The sequence below is a fragment of the Cebidichthys violaceus genome, unplaced genomic scaffold (assembly GCF_023349555.1).
Source record: "Cebidichthys violaceus isolate CVI_PGR_0920_01 unplaced genomic scaffold, fCebVio1.0.p SCAF_9, whole genome shotgun sequence".
In the NCBI taxonomy this organism is placed as follows: Eukaryota; Metazoa; Chordata; class Actinopteri; order Perciformes; family Stichaeidae; genus Cebidichthys; species Cebidichthys violaceus.
Genome location: NW_027176975.1, coordinates 15,741,457 through 15,756,851, shown reverse-complemented (window position 1 = coordinate 15,756,851; position 15,395 = coordinate 15,741,457). Strand labels below are relative to the sequence as shown.

At 41.6% G+C, this 15,395-nt stretch overlaps 2 protein-coding genes across 8 annotated transcripts in view; both read right to left on the bottom strand.

The window, feature by feature from the left end:
* Positions 1 to 1,387, bottom strand: part of bmp1a (bone morphogenetic protein 1a) — a 29,706-nt gene extending 28,319 nt beyond the window's left edge. The window contains exon 1 of the mRNA XM_068702798.1: positions 997 to 1,387. Within this exon, the coding sequence (XP_068558899.1) occupies positions 997 to 1,141 (145 nt within the window). The 5' untranslated portion in view covers positions 1,142 to 1,387. The remainder of the gene's footprint in view (positions 1 to 996) is intronic.
* Positions 1,388 to 3,100: 1,713 nt separating this feature from the next.
* kansl3 (KAT8 regulatory NSL complex subunit 3) lies at positions 3,101 to 14,652 on the bottom strand. Of its 7 annotated transcripts, none has more exons than XM_068702911.1 (22): positions 14,473 to 14,652; positions 13,502 to 13,776; positions 13,208 to 13,378; positions 13,007 to 13,097; positions 11,916 to 12,101; positions 11,588 to 11,716; positions 11,371 to 11,487; positions 11,178 to 11,276; positions 10,697 to 10,768; positions 10,494 to 10,568; positions 10,221 to 10,378; positions 10,042 to 10,105; positions 9,725 to 9,913; positions 9,131 to 9,215; positions 8,710 to 8,787; positions 8,220 to 8,399; positions 7,826 to 7,913; positions 7,482 to 7,609; positions 7,001 to 7,107; positions 5,889 to 6,084; positions 4,646 to 4,764; positions 3,101 to 3,872 (listed from the first exon to the last, which is right to left on the bottom strand). In XM_068702911.1, the coding sequence occupies exons 2-22, from the start codon at positions 13,711 to 13,713 to the stop codon at positions 3,867 to 3,869; spliced, it is 2,550 nt and encodes an 849-aa protein (XP_068559012.1). In that variant the 5' UTR covers positions 13,714 to 13,776; positions 14,473 to 14,652; the 3' UTR covers positions 3,101 to 3,866. The 7 variants fall into 7 exon arrangements, with proteins under 7 accessions (XP_068559012.1, XP_068559008.1, XP_068559011.1 ...); XM_068702907.1 differs by having other exon boundaries at positions 3,103 to 3,872; positions 9,131 to 9,287; positions 14,473 to 14,651; XM_068702910.1 differs by having other exon boundaries at positions 3,103 to 3,872; positions 4,646 to 4,761; positions 9,131 to 9,287; positions 14,473 to 14,651.
* Positions 14,653 to 15,395: the final 743 nt, after the last annotated feature.

The following is a 15,395-nucleotide window of genomic DNA, read 5'->3' as shown; positions in this document are numbered from 1 at the left end:
GTCATTTTGAGTGAAGCCAACTCTCTGTATCTGTAACCTGAATACTTTCACCAGATGGAAAACACAATCTGTTCAAACTCCCTCAAAGGGATTTGGCAAGACAGTGAGTTCACAGTACACACACACGCATACACATATATGCACACACACACGCATACACATATATGCGCGCACACACACACACACACACACACACACACACACACACACACACACACACACACACACACACACACACAAAAGGTTACAATGACAAGTCAGATATGCTTTAGCCAGAGAATTGTAGAAAAAAATAAATGTAAATGCACGTCTCACCACAGCACAAAAGATGCAGACATATTTATAGGTTGAGTCATAAGACAACATAATTATGTGAGCATAATTTCTAAGCTCCGCTGTACTTTCCTCTCTCCCCTCCTCCACTTTGTTTTAGTGGCCGTGTGAACAGCCGGTGGGAAAAAAAAACACTATTTGTGCATTGACAAAAAACAAACAGAAAGGGAGCAGAAAAAGTCTAGAAATCAAAGTGGAGAAATCCTTCGTTTACCCAACAATAGAACAGCACACAGCCTGCAGGAGAGAGCATTATCACATTTTTATTATTTATTCTGCCGCAAACAGCAGACTGTAACTTTTCAACAAGCAAGTAAACCAAAACTTTTCAAGTCTTGAGAAATGTATTCAGACACTCATCATTTTTATTTTCATTCTTTCAACCCTTTGCAGCCGCTCTCCGAGCTGGGTTATCCAAGGCGACTCAGCAGTGTGTGCTTCAAATGTTTCAAACTGCAGGAACTATGTCACTCAGTACAAAAACAAATGCACATAATGTTCTCTCAAGCCTTTTAAAAACTACATCCACTACTGTCATCTCTCCAAACGCGCTTTTCTAGCCGATCTGTGGAAGCTCCGCAAAACAGATTCGTGGCATGTTTCTACTTCCACATCAAAGGTGAATCACAGCGTAGCTTCTACAAAAAAAGGGGAAAATCTCACCAGCTTTACAAGGATCCTTGTAGTCGATCGTCTCTGATGTGGCACCGGACTCCACATAGTAGCCAGGGTCAATCGCCTCCAAATCGATCGCCAATACCACGCCGAGACAGGATAGAAGACACAAACATCTCGCCGTGAGCTCCATTATCGTGGTGGGGGAGACGGCGAAAGGCGAGGGATAAAGGTGAAGGCAGAGAGGGGGACAGAGGAAAAGAGAGAGAGACAGAAGAATGAGTGAGAGAAAGAGAGAGAGAGAGAAAATGGGAGGTTTTTTGGGGGAAATGAGATCCCTCTGGAGGGCGGGTTTAAAATCCAGCCTCTCTCCGGTGTGTTCTTGGCTCTGGGGGCAGTGATTCTTCTTCTTCAGCCAGAGCTTAGGACGACTGCAGAGGATTGCCTGAGAAACTTTGATGATCTGGCAGCTCCACAGGGGCGGTGAAAATGCCCTATTACGCGGTGATGCCCCTGTGCGTTTTTATTGCTCCCTTGTCGATCCATCAGGGGTCCCTGAAGAGCATTCGTGGGACTATAATTTGTCTCACTATTATCTCTTTGTGAAGAAGGATTAATGGTGATGATTTCCCATCCGCTGCCTCCACAGTCATACGAACCGCAATTCAATATTGAATTGACCAAAGTAAAGCTACCATCATATTTCACTCCCTGGAGCAAGAGCTTGATGACAAATTGCGTTCAATTTTGAATTTCATATTGTCTATAAAAGTTCAAATGAAACCGTATACTTACCTGACAAATTTGAGGTTTATTTATACCGGTTTTTTTTTTACAGTTTAATCAAAGTTGTATACACCCAAACTCCCTCCGTCACTTTTATTTTTTCCTTTAACACTATTACGCACATATGCGCACTCGACTTCTGCCGCTTGCTCGCGCTAACACACGCGCACACTAACATAAAAACAGACTGAGCTTGACCTCTCCATATAGGCTTTACTCGCATATAGATATAAGCATCGCCGAGAAAATTGAAGTGATTAGAGCGCCACCTGTTGGCGATTGATGGTACATTATACGAATAGATTGTAAATCAAATGTATGATATTCTGAGTTTGGCAAATTCATAGTTTTATTAATGTATCAATCGAAACTTAAAAGACTTAAAGCCATATGTATAACTTTTAATAAATCAGAATTATTTTCTATTGTTTTCATCTTTCCAATATTGTTTTCTTTTCTTTTGCACTTTCTAGACCCTCCATATAAACATCTGTGTGTAAACAGATGCACATGCACAGTGTAAAGTACATGAACTATATAGTACTATTGTACTTTTCGTACCTGTTAGTATAGGCTAAATATGCACAGTTCTAGTTTAACACACAAGGACAATCCTGCGTATATAACATTCTCTTCCTACTGCAACAGTATATTACTGGCATTGAACATTGCATGTTTAATGTTTAATCCATCTAATTTTAGCTGAACTACTGTATATATCAAACAAAATATATTCAGAAAGGAGAGAAAATTAAGAGATTTCCCTCTGCTTCTTCTTAATTTCTCACACTATGGCCAATTTCTTGCCATTAATTAATGAAGATCGCTTCACTAAGCTGTACATTTTCCAGTCTCACTGGATTTCACACACATCAGACTCATTCATGTAGAAAATAACAGAACTGTGGTGAAGCCTGGATCTAGAGACCTCAGATGAATTGCTTGAATATCAACTGCTGCTGCTGCTGATGATGATGACGATGATGATGATGATGATGATGATGGGAGGCTATATGCCAGCAGCTCTGTTGATCTCTGTCTGACTGGCATCAGTTATCCTGTCCCTGCCTATTACACACAAAGCCTGGATTATATAAGAGGGAGGAGACACACTTTTCTCTTTATCTTATCTGACTGCTGCCTATGTGGAATTTAAGACAGGATGTCAGCTGAGATGAGTGGGCTGTATTTATGCTGTTGCTGTAAACACGGCAGTATAACTATCATGCATGAGAGCAAGCGCCTTCATTATATTTGGAATAAGAGGAGTTATTTAGCTTGCTCAATACAAGTTTTGAACACACAGAACCAAATATTTAGATCCGCAAACAGGGAACACAGTTGAGTCTCTTCAGGGAAAACACTTTTTTTTTTTTTACTGTGTGTCTGTTTTAAACAAAAAGTCCATATACACTGCAGATGGGAAATATTGCCTTATACAATAGTTTAGTGGAAACAAATGTAACACATACAGTTTATTGTAAATACAGACAGACTTTCATGTAATGCAGCTTTTTTGCAGCTAGTTAGCTTACAAATAAGGAGATATTCATAAATATCAAGTTGTGACAGCAAAATGCTACACACACAACTGACTTATCTAGACCAATGATAAATAAGATGCAAATAAATGTATGACAAAAGTATTTAGACTAGATATAACCTAAGAAATACGTTTTTTTTAAATGGTTATTTTTAGTTGAGTAATATAATTAACATCCTGGCTGTCCTTTTGGAGGCTGTACAGCAATATTATCACAGTCCGATACAAATAATTTCCTCCTTGAGGATAACATGTGATCATGTGTTTTTTCACTGGCTGTCAGGATGTTAAAGGTGTAAGAAGAGAGCACAGACCGTAGCATGAAGACCACCATTGCAGTGTTAGTAAAGCGTTACCCATCTGTGCGTAGCGGGTTAAGCAACGCAACGGCTTAGCCACAGCCGACAGTGACTGCCTGGCCTTTTACAACCATCTCCACTGCAGATCTCTGGAGGATGTGGAGCAGGTGTTCTGCATGTTGTTGGGTGGTGTGTATATCATTGCAGGGAGGGGGCAGTCTCATCATCAGCTATCTGGGGCTCCCAAACGCCTCCAGCTTACATCAGGTGTATCACCACATGGACACCTTTCACTGCTGTAAAAGGGCAAAGTGGAATTAATAAACTCACACTCCAAAAATATAAAAACCTGCTTGTATTAAAATCTTAAGGACAAAGACATCTTTGATAACTTTAGTGTGCACACAGTATCTTCAGTAATGATGAGAATGCAGCACTTTCATACACTGCCTCATATTTAGATGGATTAAGGTTAATACTTAGCTGAGGAAGTAATTTTCACTCTGCTGTCATGGCAGTTTTTATATGACTTCCTATTACGATTGTACACCAAATGTGGAAAAAAGTCTAAATAAAAAAACAAAACTTTGAATTAAGTAAAAGCTGCTGTCTGTACTCGACCCATCTAGGTAGCGTTATTTCAAACAATAAGGAACCATATCAGTGTGCCTAACGTAAAAACATCTGTATGTACATTATCTTATGTGTAACTTAAAACGCACTTTAAGCTACAAAACACCACGATAAGTTGGGTAAAGGATTAGTATTTAGGGCAGGTCATTCATTTTTCATTACCTACTATATCTCCACACAAAAACAAAATAATTGCGGCTGGCAACATTATTTCAAGGCATTGTTGTTGCCATGGAAGTGAAGATATTCATAAGCTAGCCAATTGTCGTGGGTTGTATCAATAACAACGTGGGCAGTGTGAAAGCAAAAAAAAAAAAAGGCAGATATTGCATGAAATAACACGTGCCATAACAATAGAAATAATTAGCAATCAAATAAAGAGCTTCAAGTAAAACAAGGCAATATCGGGGCTATTAGACATTCAAATGACACGCACCTTGGGATCAAGGTTGTGAGTCGTCGTCACAACCTCACCAGCTTGGCTGAGAGATCCCACTCTACTCGACTGGGCTCCTCGCAGGGTCACCGTTATGGAAGTGGGGGCTTTCTGCCCTACTGACACACAAACACAACTGCTCAGCACTAACAGCTAGACATGCTAACCCCCGAAATACACTGAGTGAAAATGGACCTTTGACTTTGCCACCAAAAGTTGTCAAACATGTTTTGATGGAAGTCATCAGAAACACCTTTTTGCTTTGTGGTCAGCAAAATAAAACAATAGCAGGTTGTTGGACAATGAACACAATGAGAGGTAAAAAAGGTAAAAATAATTTTGGAGATATAATTAGGCGGGAGGGGTGCAGTACAGTGGACTATAACTGATTCACACTAAAAGAAAAAGACAACAAACAGGAGCAATGAAAACATGATTTGATTCCAGTCTTTATTGTAACAACAGGACAAAGCTTGAGTAATGCCACGTGCTAATGTTATTGCTTCCCAACACATGTCTGTAAGAGGTTAGCATTCAAACATATGGATATTATAAGCAGGTGATTTGATGGAAGGGTTTACAAAATGTTACTACATGAGGCAAACACAAACATGAAGTGAGAAACAAAATCTGACATACAAAGCAGTCTGGATTGAACTTTTAGGCATATTAAAGTTGGTCAACCATACTCATACTGGTTTTAACTTAATTCACAATTCTTCTGTATCAAATGGTTTCATACATTTATATTTATTTTACATTTGCATCCACTTCTACTTAAACATTATGTATCAAACATAAGCTGGGAACTCAAACTTTAGACCCTACATTTCCCATATGGCTCTTTCTGAACATGAAAACAAAACATTTCGAACGGCACTGATCTGCCCTCCGATGCTGTACATCTGTCCACCTGACTCTGCACACCTGATAACAGTCAGGTTCTTCCAGGCAAACCACACACACACACACACACACACACACACACACACACACACACACACACACACACACACACACACACACACACACACACACACACACACACACACACACACACACACACACACACACACACACACACACACACACACAGAGACAGACAGAGCTGTCCTCTACGGTCATCTACTGCAGCAATCCTCCCTGGCCTACAGACGTCCTGAACTAGTGTTTCCAAAAACAAAGGATGAATGAACTCTGAGCATTCAACGTGGCCGTCGTGTTTTGGCAGTTCGAGACATACCAGCGGTCTGATTGGTGATGTGCGCCAAGCCGGGCAGGCTGCTGGCAAGCTTGGCCAGCCCGCCATTAGTGAGCAGCTGGTGGATGGCGGTGGTTTTAGCCACTCCTGTGCTGACCACAGGCAACGCCCGGAGCAGAGTGCTGCTGCTGGTACAGACGGAGCTCAGGACCTGACCCTGGGGCTTGCCACAGACCACCTGAAGGTGGAGGAGAAGAAGAAGATAAACAAATAGTTTAAAGGTCTCGTCTTAAACAATAACATTAGTAAACTCTTGTAAGAGTCTGCACAGGTTCCTGTTGTATGTACAATTTAGATTCAGTTGCCATTTTATTAGGTACACTAAGATAAAACTGAGTTGTGTTTCTTCTATTTAGTAACCCAATATTGATATAAATGGAGAACAAAATATTTGAAACCACTCTCAGTATAACAACACAATTCAACATAACAACTAAACTAAAATCTCAAAAATGAAAATAAAGTGGAATATATACTCTTTAACTGAATATAACAATTTCTGTGTACTTATATTTCAAAACCTAATCATCTTTTCTAAAAGGAAAACAGAATATAGAAAGTGTGCTTACGTAAGCTAGTCCCAACAAATTTCAAACAATCAAGATATCTGTCCTTCAATCAATCTGCAACTTTAAGCAACGAGGTGTGTGTGGAGTCACAGTCCTCTGCATCACACTACATTCTCATTAGATTTAAAACTGTGACTGGACACGATCCAAATATACCGTTTCACTGTGAAATACAGAAGCTAAAGACGCTCTAACTTCCGTTTCACTGGGACTTTCACAGCCCTTGTACGAGGTAAACCCTCATTGGTCAGTTGTTATTGGCAGAGCTTATTGGCAGGAGAAGGAACAATCATTCCAGCCTATTGCCTTGTCTGGCTCGGCTAAATTATTATCTATTAATTGACTGAAAAAAGAAAGACAACTAGCCTCTTCTTTGCGTACCTTAAATTAAACAAAGTTATGCAATTTATGGTTTGGTTGTTAGTAAAGTTTACATAATTCCTTGCAACTGGACTTAAAACAAGCAAAACTTCCATTGTGGTCATTCAAACGTGTGTGCAATGTAACAATGTAACCAAGAGGTACCTGGGTGCTGCCTGTATTGGCTGCTGAGGCGGGCAAACTAGGAGCTTTGGTGATGATCTCCTGAAGACTGAAACTTAGGCCTTGTAGTAGACTGCTGGCGGAAGGCGCTACACACAAAAAGAAAGACAATGAATCAAGGGAGCTGAAATTTGGGTGAAATAATAACTCCTTGTACAAACTGCTCCCACCCAATTCCCCCGCAGGCCTAAACTAGATGGACACACAGACACAAACGGGCCATATGAAAGCCATGTCCAAAGGGTAAGGTCCGGGACAGCGAAAGACAGCGATGGCGCAAGAGGTAATCAATGATGATGTTTGCCTAAATATGTTGTCCTCACACACTGTTCTCATCCAGTGATCAAAACTGTCACTCTACAAAGTGGTTAGAACTGCACTGTGTGTTAAGGTTACTGTGCTGAGATTAGCTGCACAGTTGAGAGTGCAAACAGGCGTGCAGGGCAGGACAGGACAGAGATACCTTGGGCAGTAGCCGGAGCTTGGGCCTGGACTGGTGTGGAGGACCCTGACACCATGCAAGGCTGCACGCTGTTGAATGAGCTTGAGCCTGGGGACAGGGCACCAGATACCTCTGAGAGACTACCAGACCTGCAGTGACACACATAACCACCAATCTACTCAGGAGCTACCCCAGCAAGTGATGATTGGCCATCGCTCAGCTCCAAGACTACATATCTCATCAATCCCTCTGCACCAGACAAACTTTTGTCCAAAAGGGGGTGTGGGTCGTGGGTGTAGGCATGTTAACGGGTTTAAGCGCTCTATACTGAATGTGCCTGTGTGTACCAGGGCAGGCTAGCTTACCGCTGGCCTGTGAGAAGTCCAGAGAGCTCCTTGGCTCCAGCCACAGTCTGTCCCACGGTCACTCTTAAGGGCTTCCCAGAGACACCCACTACATGGAAAAGGGATCACATCATGATGGTCCGTTAGAGATACTTCAGAGGGCTGCTTTTGGAAAAGGCTGGAACAATTACCAAGCACATCTGGCTAGTCACGCATTACAGGCACCATACTTTTTCCAGGGAAACCATTTATGGTTTTCAAATGTCCTACTTTTACTTAAGCAATAATTTACACCAAACAAAAATGTGTTTCTCACTCAATCTATGTTTATAGAAAACAGAATAAATCATGGAGAATTTATATCAAACGAATGCTTATAGAGTCCTATATGTAACAAGAACACCAGGTTCTGTACCTTCCTGTGCAGCAGGGCTCATGGTGCCCCCTGCTGACTCGCTTTGGGACACAATGGTGACCTTAATCTTGGCTCTCTTGGTAGCTTTGCTTGGTGTGGGACTAGGCGCCTGCCTCCTCCTGCCATGGGACCTCAGTTCATCTCTGTCCAGGCCCTCCATCTGATCACTGGTCACTGGCACTGCGCCACACAAACAAACACAGATTTTGGCCTGACTGCTGAGAGGACTTTAACCTGGGCTGTTTTATCATTCGTTAACCCCACCATTAATATTAAATCTAGCCTGTCTGTAATATAAACCTGCTTTAGAAAAAGGTTCAGCAATATAAAATGTACTATTGTGAGTTTAAGAAATGTAAGAATTCAAAGCATGACATTGGGTGTTAAGTGAGAAGCCAATGCAGTATTTCAGTACAATGTTCATATAGAATTAGGGCAATGGAAACCAGGAAAGGAGTGAAAAGAGAGAGGAAAAGGGATAGTCACTTACCAAAAATACAAGGAGGGGTGCCTGGAGGAAGATTTTTCCTCACAAGCATGTTTTGTTTCATAAAAGCAGCAAACTGAGCTGGAATGAAGGAAGGAGAAAAAAAAGTCGGAAAAGAAAGTTGTAGGAAGAGAAGAGAGAGGAGAGTATTGTCACTTTCTATCTTTCCCCATCAGATGTTGTGACGTGACAATCTCTCAAAGTTATTTATCTGCAAACATTTCTACATCTCACAAACAACCCTGTCTGCTCTGCTCAAAGTTGAGGTGAATGACTTATCGCAACAAGTTCACATAAACAAGTGGAGAAAGATTGAGAGCCGTGTACAGATGAGTACAAAGGATTGCCGCGCATGTGTACGTGAACACAAGTGTGTACTTTGTGTTTTCAATGCATCCAAAATTGAGTGTGGTGGGGAACCAACCTTGAGCCTGCTTAGGAGTGAGTACTGTGCCAGAGCGTTGCATGTGTGTCTTGAGGAGCTGCGTGGCTGTGATCAGACTGGACTTCTGTGCTGGAGAGAGACCAGATGTCTTAGGTTTGGGACTTGAAGTGGGACTGCTACAGACGCTCGACAGATCCTGAGGACACAGTGAAGAGGAGGGACACCCGATGAGTCTTGATTAGGGGTGACCGTGGCTAAGTGGAGAGCAGGGCCGGCTTTCAATCAGAGGGTCGGCGGTTCGATCCCCGGCTACTGCTCTACTAGTCTCATGTCAATGTGTCCTCGAGCAAGACACTTAACCCCAAAATTGCTCCCATAGCTGCGTCTACGGTGTGTAGATAGATACTGAATTGTTAGTCACTTTGGATAAAAGCATCTGCTAAATAACCGTAATGTAGTGTCAGTCATTGAACATTTAAACCTATTGCTTTTAATATTCATTAGAAACTTAACTTTAATTGAAAAAGCAGCCTACAAAAATGCAGTCTACAAAAATGTATTCATATAAAAGGATAAAGTGACACTTCTAAACTTTTGAAAAAAAGTTGGTAATTGCGGCACCTGTTAACTGACCTCTGAACCTGAAGGAGAGATGGGAAGTCTGAGTGCAGGGGAGGACGGTCGTCCTCTCTCCATGTCAAAGGGAAGCTCCCGCCGAGGCCTTTTCTTCTTCTCTGTGTCCAGGTCCCTCATCTCCCCGGAGCCGTGGCCATGGCCCTCCGCCCGTGTGAGGACACCCGACAAGAAGTCAGCTATCTCATCCTGCAGATCAGTCATGAAAGAAGGAAAAAAGCTTTTGTTATCAACATCATAGGCGTTTTTTTTTTCTTTGCAGAGGATTGAGAAACTCAAACGGTATAAATGGAACATTTCCAGTTACAAGGACCAACCTGAACGCAGCGGTCCACCATGGTCTGCGTTAGTCCCTCTGATTTCATCTTTGTCGAATTGATTCTGTGGAGAAAGAACATTTTGTGATTCTACTAATATTAAAAATCCACCACTAGAAAGAATATAATATCCTCTTATTTCCTCCCCGTTAAACCGCTAGTCCAAGGTTGTGACTGACCTGAGGTTGTCGTCTGATCCTCCCACCACCACCATGCTGTTGTCTGCCCTCAGCTTCTCTCTGAACTCCTCCATGCCCTCGATGCTACACTGCAGAGCATTCTGGCCGACCACAAACAACACGGGGGTCTTCATGTCCAGCAGCGGGTCATCCACATCCTGCAAACCAGTAGCCCATTAACATTCATTACAACTACTAACTTGAAGCTAAAGGTCAGTTCTTCGTAGAAACTGATGAATGAAAATGAATGGAAGATACGGTCTAAGGTCTTACCCCTCTTGGCCCGTTGACTGTTAGCAGCGGGAAGCCGAGACACACTACAGCGGTCAGATACTCCATTAGAGATACCTGTAATGAATCAGGATTACATTAGCTACAGAAGCTTTAAAGAAAGAAAAACATAATTCGCATTTTGTATGTGTTAAAATCACTTAGCCTCACATTAGATGACAATGATACATCATAAGAAGTCTTACGTGACAGGCGATGAGAGCGCCAGCGTTCCAGCCAACCAGGATTATGGGTTTGTGGGGGAAGTGACTGTGAACCTGGTGGTTAAATGTATGACATCATACAGCTGCAGACACATCCATTACAAAGTCAAACATAACAGAATCTGTATTCTACATTGATATATTTTTTTCCCCCTATTTTGCCTTCACAGACATGATCACAAGAGAAATAGACACGATAATTATAATTTTAACACAATTTGTCTAATGGGCACATACTGAGCATTGACCATAAATAATGCATACAAAATTTTAAAAAACGTACTTTTAGGAAGTAAGTTTAAGAAACTTAAAAAAGACAGTCTGTTTTGCTTAGTGTGCTGTCTTTCATGCAATGAATGCCATAGTGAATATGCACATTAAAAACAAATCAACTACACAAACAACACCACCACCGCACTGCAAATACAGTCACACAAGTAGAAAATAAAAAAGAACATCCTACCTCCAAGACCTTGGCTCTGACCGTGCCCAACATGTGCTCCAAGCACTGTGTGATGCCAATGTTGGCTCCGCTGTTCACGTGACTGTGCACTGGAATGACCTGACATTGAAACAGCTATTATAGGCACTTTTCTGAGACTATTAAAACCCAAATTGCTGATAATATATAGATTTAACTGAATGAGATTTAAGACCTTTCCCAAACAAGAGAGTTGCGACTGCCAGAATCTCATTCGCCGTGAAGTAGAGAGGGCGGGATTGGTTGGGCTCGATGGTGCAATTAGGATGAGTGGCGATCCAGGAAGCTTGCTCTGAAACATATAAGTTATAGTTACAGTTACAGATCACGAAGAACAAAGTAAAAAACTAACTTGTATAACAATGCTTTCTATTACAATGGTTAAGTGTTACCGGTTTGTTTTGAGACAGGACTCCAACAGCTGGGTCCCAGGGCCGTTTCAGTAGCAGTGACAGGGCCTCTGCACTGGGAGTGCCAGTCTTTGCTGTTGTCAGCAACATTCTGTCAATTAGCAACGGCAACTTCCAAGACAACAAAGAGAAATAGCAATGAATCAAGAATCCCATATGTTGCAAATAGTGGTGCAGACATCTGACAGTAAATATAGACCAGTTCTTACTCTTCATTAACACACACACACACACACACACACACACACACACACACACACACACACACACACACACACACACACACACACACACACACACACACACACACCTTGCTTTTGAGAGTCTGCAACACATCCAGGTAAGCAGCAAGCATAGCGAGGCTCAAGGATTCAATCATGGTCGTGTGTAACCACTGCGTCAGTTTGGTGTCCCAGTTCACACTGGCCAATGCATGCCGCACCTTCCTGGCACACTTGTCCACAGCTATTCTCCGCAAGATTGGCTCATTGGAAGCCTAAGAGAAACAAGATCACACAAAGAGGCAACAAAAGGCAATTTACAAATGGCTTTAGTCACACACAGATGACGCTTTACCGAGACTTAAAAAATGGACACTAAAACCGGTGCTTTTAGTGTCCAAAACATACTGAACTGGTTTGTACGTTTTTTTTCTCTGGAAAAATGACTCCCAACAGGTACACTGTTTTGCAACAGCCTTTGAGATACAGCTGCATTGATTTGTGGGGTGTATGATGGAAGAAAATCATCCAAGTCTATAAACACGATCCAATAAAGCAGTGACTATTGAAGATACTTATCGCAATTTCGGGAGCAGGACCACTCCTCAACCCTACCACTTCCTGCATATCCATAAATACCCACCTAACCCGCTTCTTCTGCTCCGCTCTCATATTTGGTATCCCTCCCTCCTCTCCATTTTTTTCCTCTTTCTCTCTCTCGCCATCTCTCCTTTACGTACGGTCCTGAGGGGGTTCGCCGTGCCCGGGTGCTACGGCGGATTCCCTATCGACGCTCCCCACAACTCATTCATCTAACCGGACGAGCTACACGAAGTTCAAGCCTTAAATCTCAATCACGTTTACCTTCAATAAATCTGTTAAACGCTTCTATTTGATGGAGTGGTCCTTGCTAGTGAATACGCTACATAAACTCTATAGAGTCCAAACAGTCATTGGCGTACAGTATATTTTGTTTAACAGCGCCTTTGTTATCAAACAAGTGGGAAAGCAAACACACTGTTGCATATAAAGCATTGCATGTACGCTGCACAATAACTGTAGATTTCAAAGAGCAACAACTGTTTCAATCCAGCGATCACAAATGTTGCTGAAGAACTTGTACAATGTCTTTAATTTAAAGCTCTTGAGAACAGATTTAGATCAAACTTTCAGAACTTACATTTTCATTGGCCAGACGGGCGAGTCTTTCAGCTTGTAGAGCTTTAAGGACTTTATTGAACAGTTTGTTCTGGGCCACTGACCATCCAGTCCTGAAAACAAATAATGATGAAGTCAAAAATAAGCACTTTAACTTACATACCTTCAACATTGTCTCGATGAATGATAAATGAACAGTGGGTGGTTCCAGATGTTTGATTACTTGTTTACATGTTCCTCCCAGTCATCGGGGGGTGGAGGGCTCTCAGCAACTGTGCGAGCAAACAGAACGTGCCGCTCACACTCCTTCATCACACTAAGAGCTTTCTGATTATCATAGAGAGGAACCGGTGTTGGTGTGACGGTCTCCACATCTAATAGAGAATCAGAGTCTCTGCAGACAAAGAAAAGACAATATCAAGTTACTGCAAGGCAGAAAATAGCTAAGTGATCAAACTGATCACTAGGGGATTCATTTCAGTTAGAAATTAAGGATAGGAGCTTTTTCTTGACTTACGACAAGGCTTCGGGCTGGCGACGAGGGGTAACAAACAGTGTCCTTGTGGGCCGGGCACTGCTGGCATCTGGGTGGGCATTCCATGGTTTGGCATAGCTGTGGTCCAAAAACACCAAATCCAACTCTCTTTCATGAGCTGACAGCTGGAAAAGCAAGGATGTGCCCATCTTTCGTGCAGATATCTGGAAGTCCTTATCCCCACCCCGATGCATCGTCTTCCTGGGCCCCAAAGGGCCCCGGGAAGAGCTCAACAACTTGCGTGGATTCAGACTAAACTGGAAAAGAGGAGCCAAAATGTATTATTGGAAATAGGATGAGAAAACAATTCATTTTACTGCCTTTCCACGAGGAACTAAACAATATGAAAGGGGGCGGTTCTACGAAGCAGCAATAGTGATGCTGAACATAATCTAGAGCTGAAAAGTTATGGGGCAGCAATTTATAATTGATTGGTTATTTACAGAACTTGTTTAAAGCATATCCCAAAAAACTCTGTTCAAGTATCTTAAATGCGAATAAATGTTGGACTCCTACGTTACTACTGTTATATTTTACATATATTTAGGTTTTGACATGAAATAAAACAATTGATGACGTTACCACTGATTATGCATCATTTACCGTGATAGACTAAACAACTACTCGAGAAAATAACGGTCAGATTAACTAACTTAAACCCTAAAGCATCCTGTGACGTTCAAACATGCTTTCGCTTTGTCCCCGGTGAGCACCACCCCTCACTACAATAATAATGATCTTATTTAAGACCCGTTTAGGGTTGAATACAACGTATAAACCCTTCACGTGTCTTGTTCATATATGCCGTTACGTGGTTGTTGATCAATATTCAATATTTATCATGAACTCTGTGTAAAGGGACTGGCGAATATGGGCTGGCCTGGCATGCTAACGTTAGCATAGCAAGCTAAAAGCTACCCAAATGGCGCTTATCGCTGCGTTCTTCTGCTCACCTTTTCGCTCTATTATTCCATGTTTGTCGAGACGGTTTAAATTCTTCTTTTGAGCCAAACAAGACCAAAGAAATACGTATTTATTTGCTTATTCCAAAGGTTATTATAAACCCCAAATATTCAGTGCGCAAAAGCCCCTTACTTCCTTCTGTTGTGCGATTTGTTGCCATGTTATGCACCACAACCCTCCTTTTCGCTACAAAAGAAGGAGGACAGTCAGGGCCACATTTCAAGAAAACTGGCAACCCCGTTTGTGGCACGTCAGAGAGGGATGCAAAACATGGACAGGATTACATCGTCTGGATCATTTACTCCCTTCACAAAAATACTCGATGTTAATTACCTAACAATATAAAAATAATGCCTGTGAATGATCGCGTTGCTGTTTTAATACATGATTTAAATGCACTTTTCTACTTTACTTAAGTAGTTAGTGATAATTGAGGTAATTAGTCAAACTCTAGCCTCAGTTATTATTTTGAGAGTGAAAAAAGACATGTTCACTCCAAAAAGTCATGTAAAATTAGACTGTTCTGTTCAATTTCCTTTGTATAGCCCAAAATCAACCTGAGCTATTTAAAAAAAGACTTACATTGTTCTAGTTTTATTATAGTTTTATTTGTTGTGTTAAACTGTAGTGACCTCTTTCAGTAAACAGCCCCTTCCTCACATGCCCGTTATTTAATTCCAAAGGTCCCTGCAGACACACTGTTTAAAAGACAGAGCCCTTTATTAAAGTGCAGTTGCCTACATCTTAATCTCTTCACACATTACAAGCCGGACGCATTTAACTGCCACTATGGTGAGTTTAAAATTATTAAGTTGTGAAATTGTTTGTTGCAACTATTTTTGTGTTTGAACGGATAAAGTAATGTAAATCATGGAGGGGAAGAGAGTTGTTAAATGTGAGGTTTGCTAGTGAA

What these genes read in the sequence shown, in the direction of transcription:
- kansl3 (XM_068702907.1), bottom strand. Translation starts at nt 13,713, where the DNA reads ATGCATCGGGGTGGGGATAAGGACTTCCAGATATCTGCACGAAAGATG. An exon ending in TCCTGTCTCAAAACAAACCG is followed by an intron (nt 11,488 to 11,587) that starts GTAACACTTAAC and finishes TATATGTTTCAG; the next exon opens with AGCAAGCTTCCTGGATCGCC. An exon ending in TCTCTCCTTCAGGTTCAGAG is followed by an intron (nt 9,288 to 9,724) that starts GTCAGTTAACAG and finishes CTGTGTCCTCAG; the next exon opens with GATCTGTCGAGCGTCTGTAG.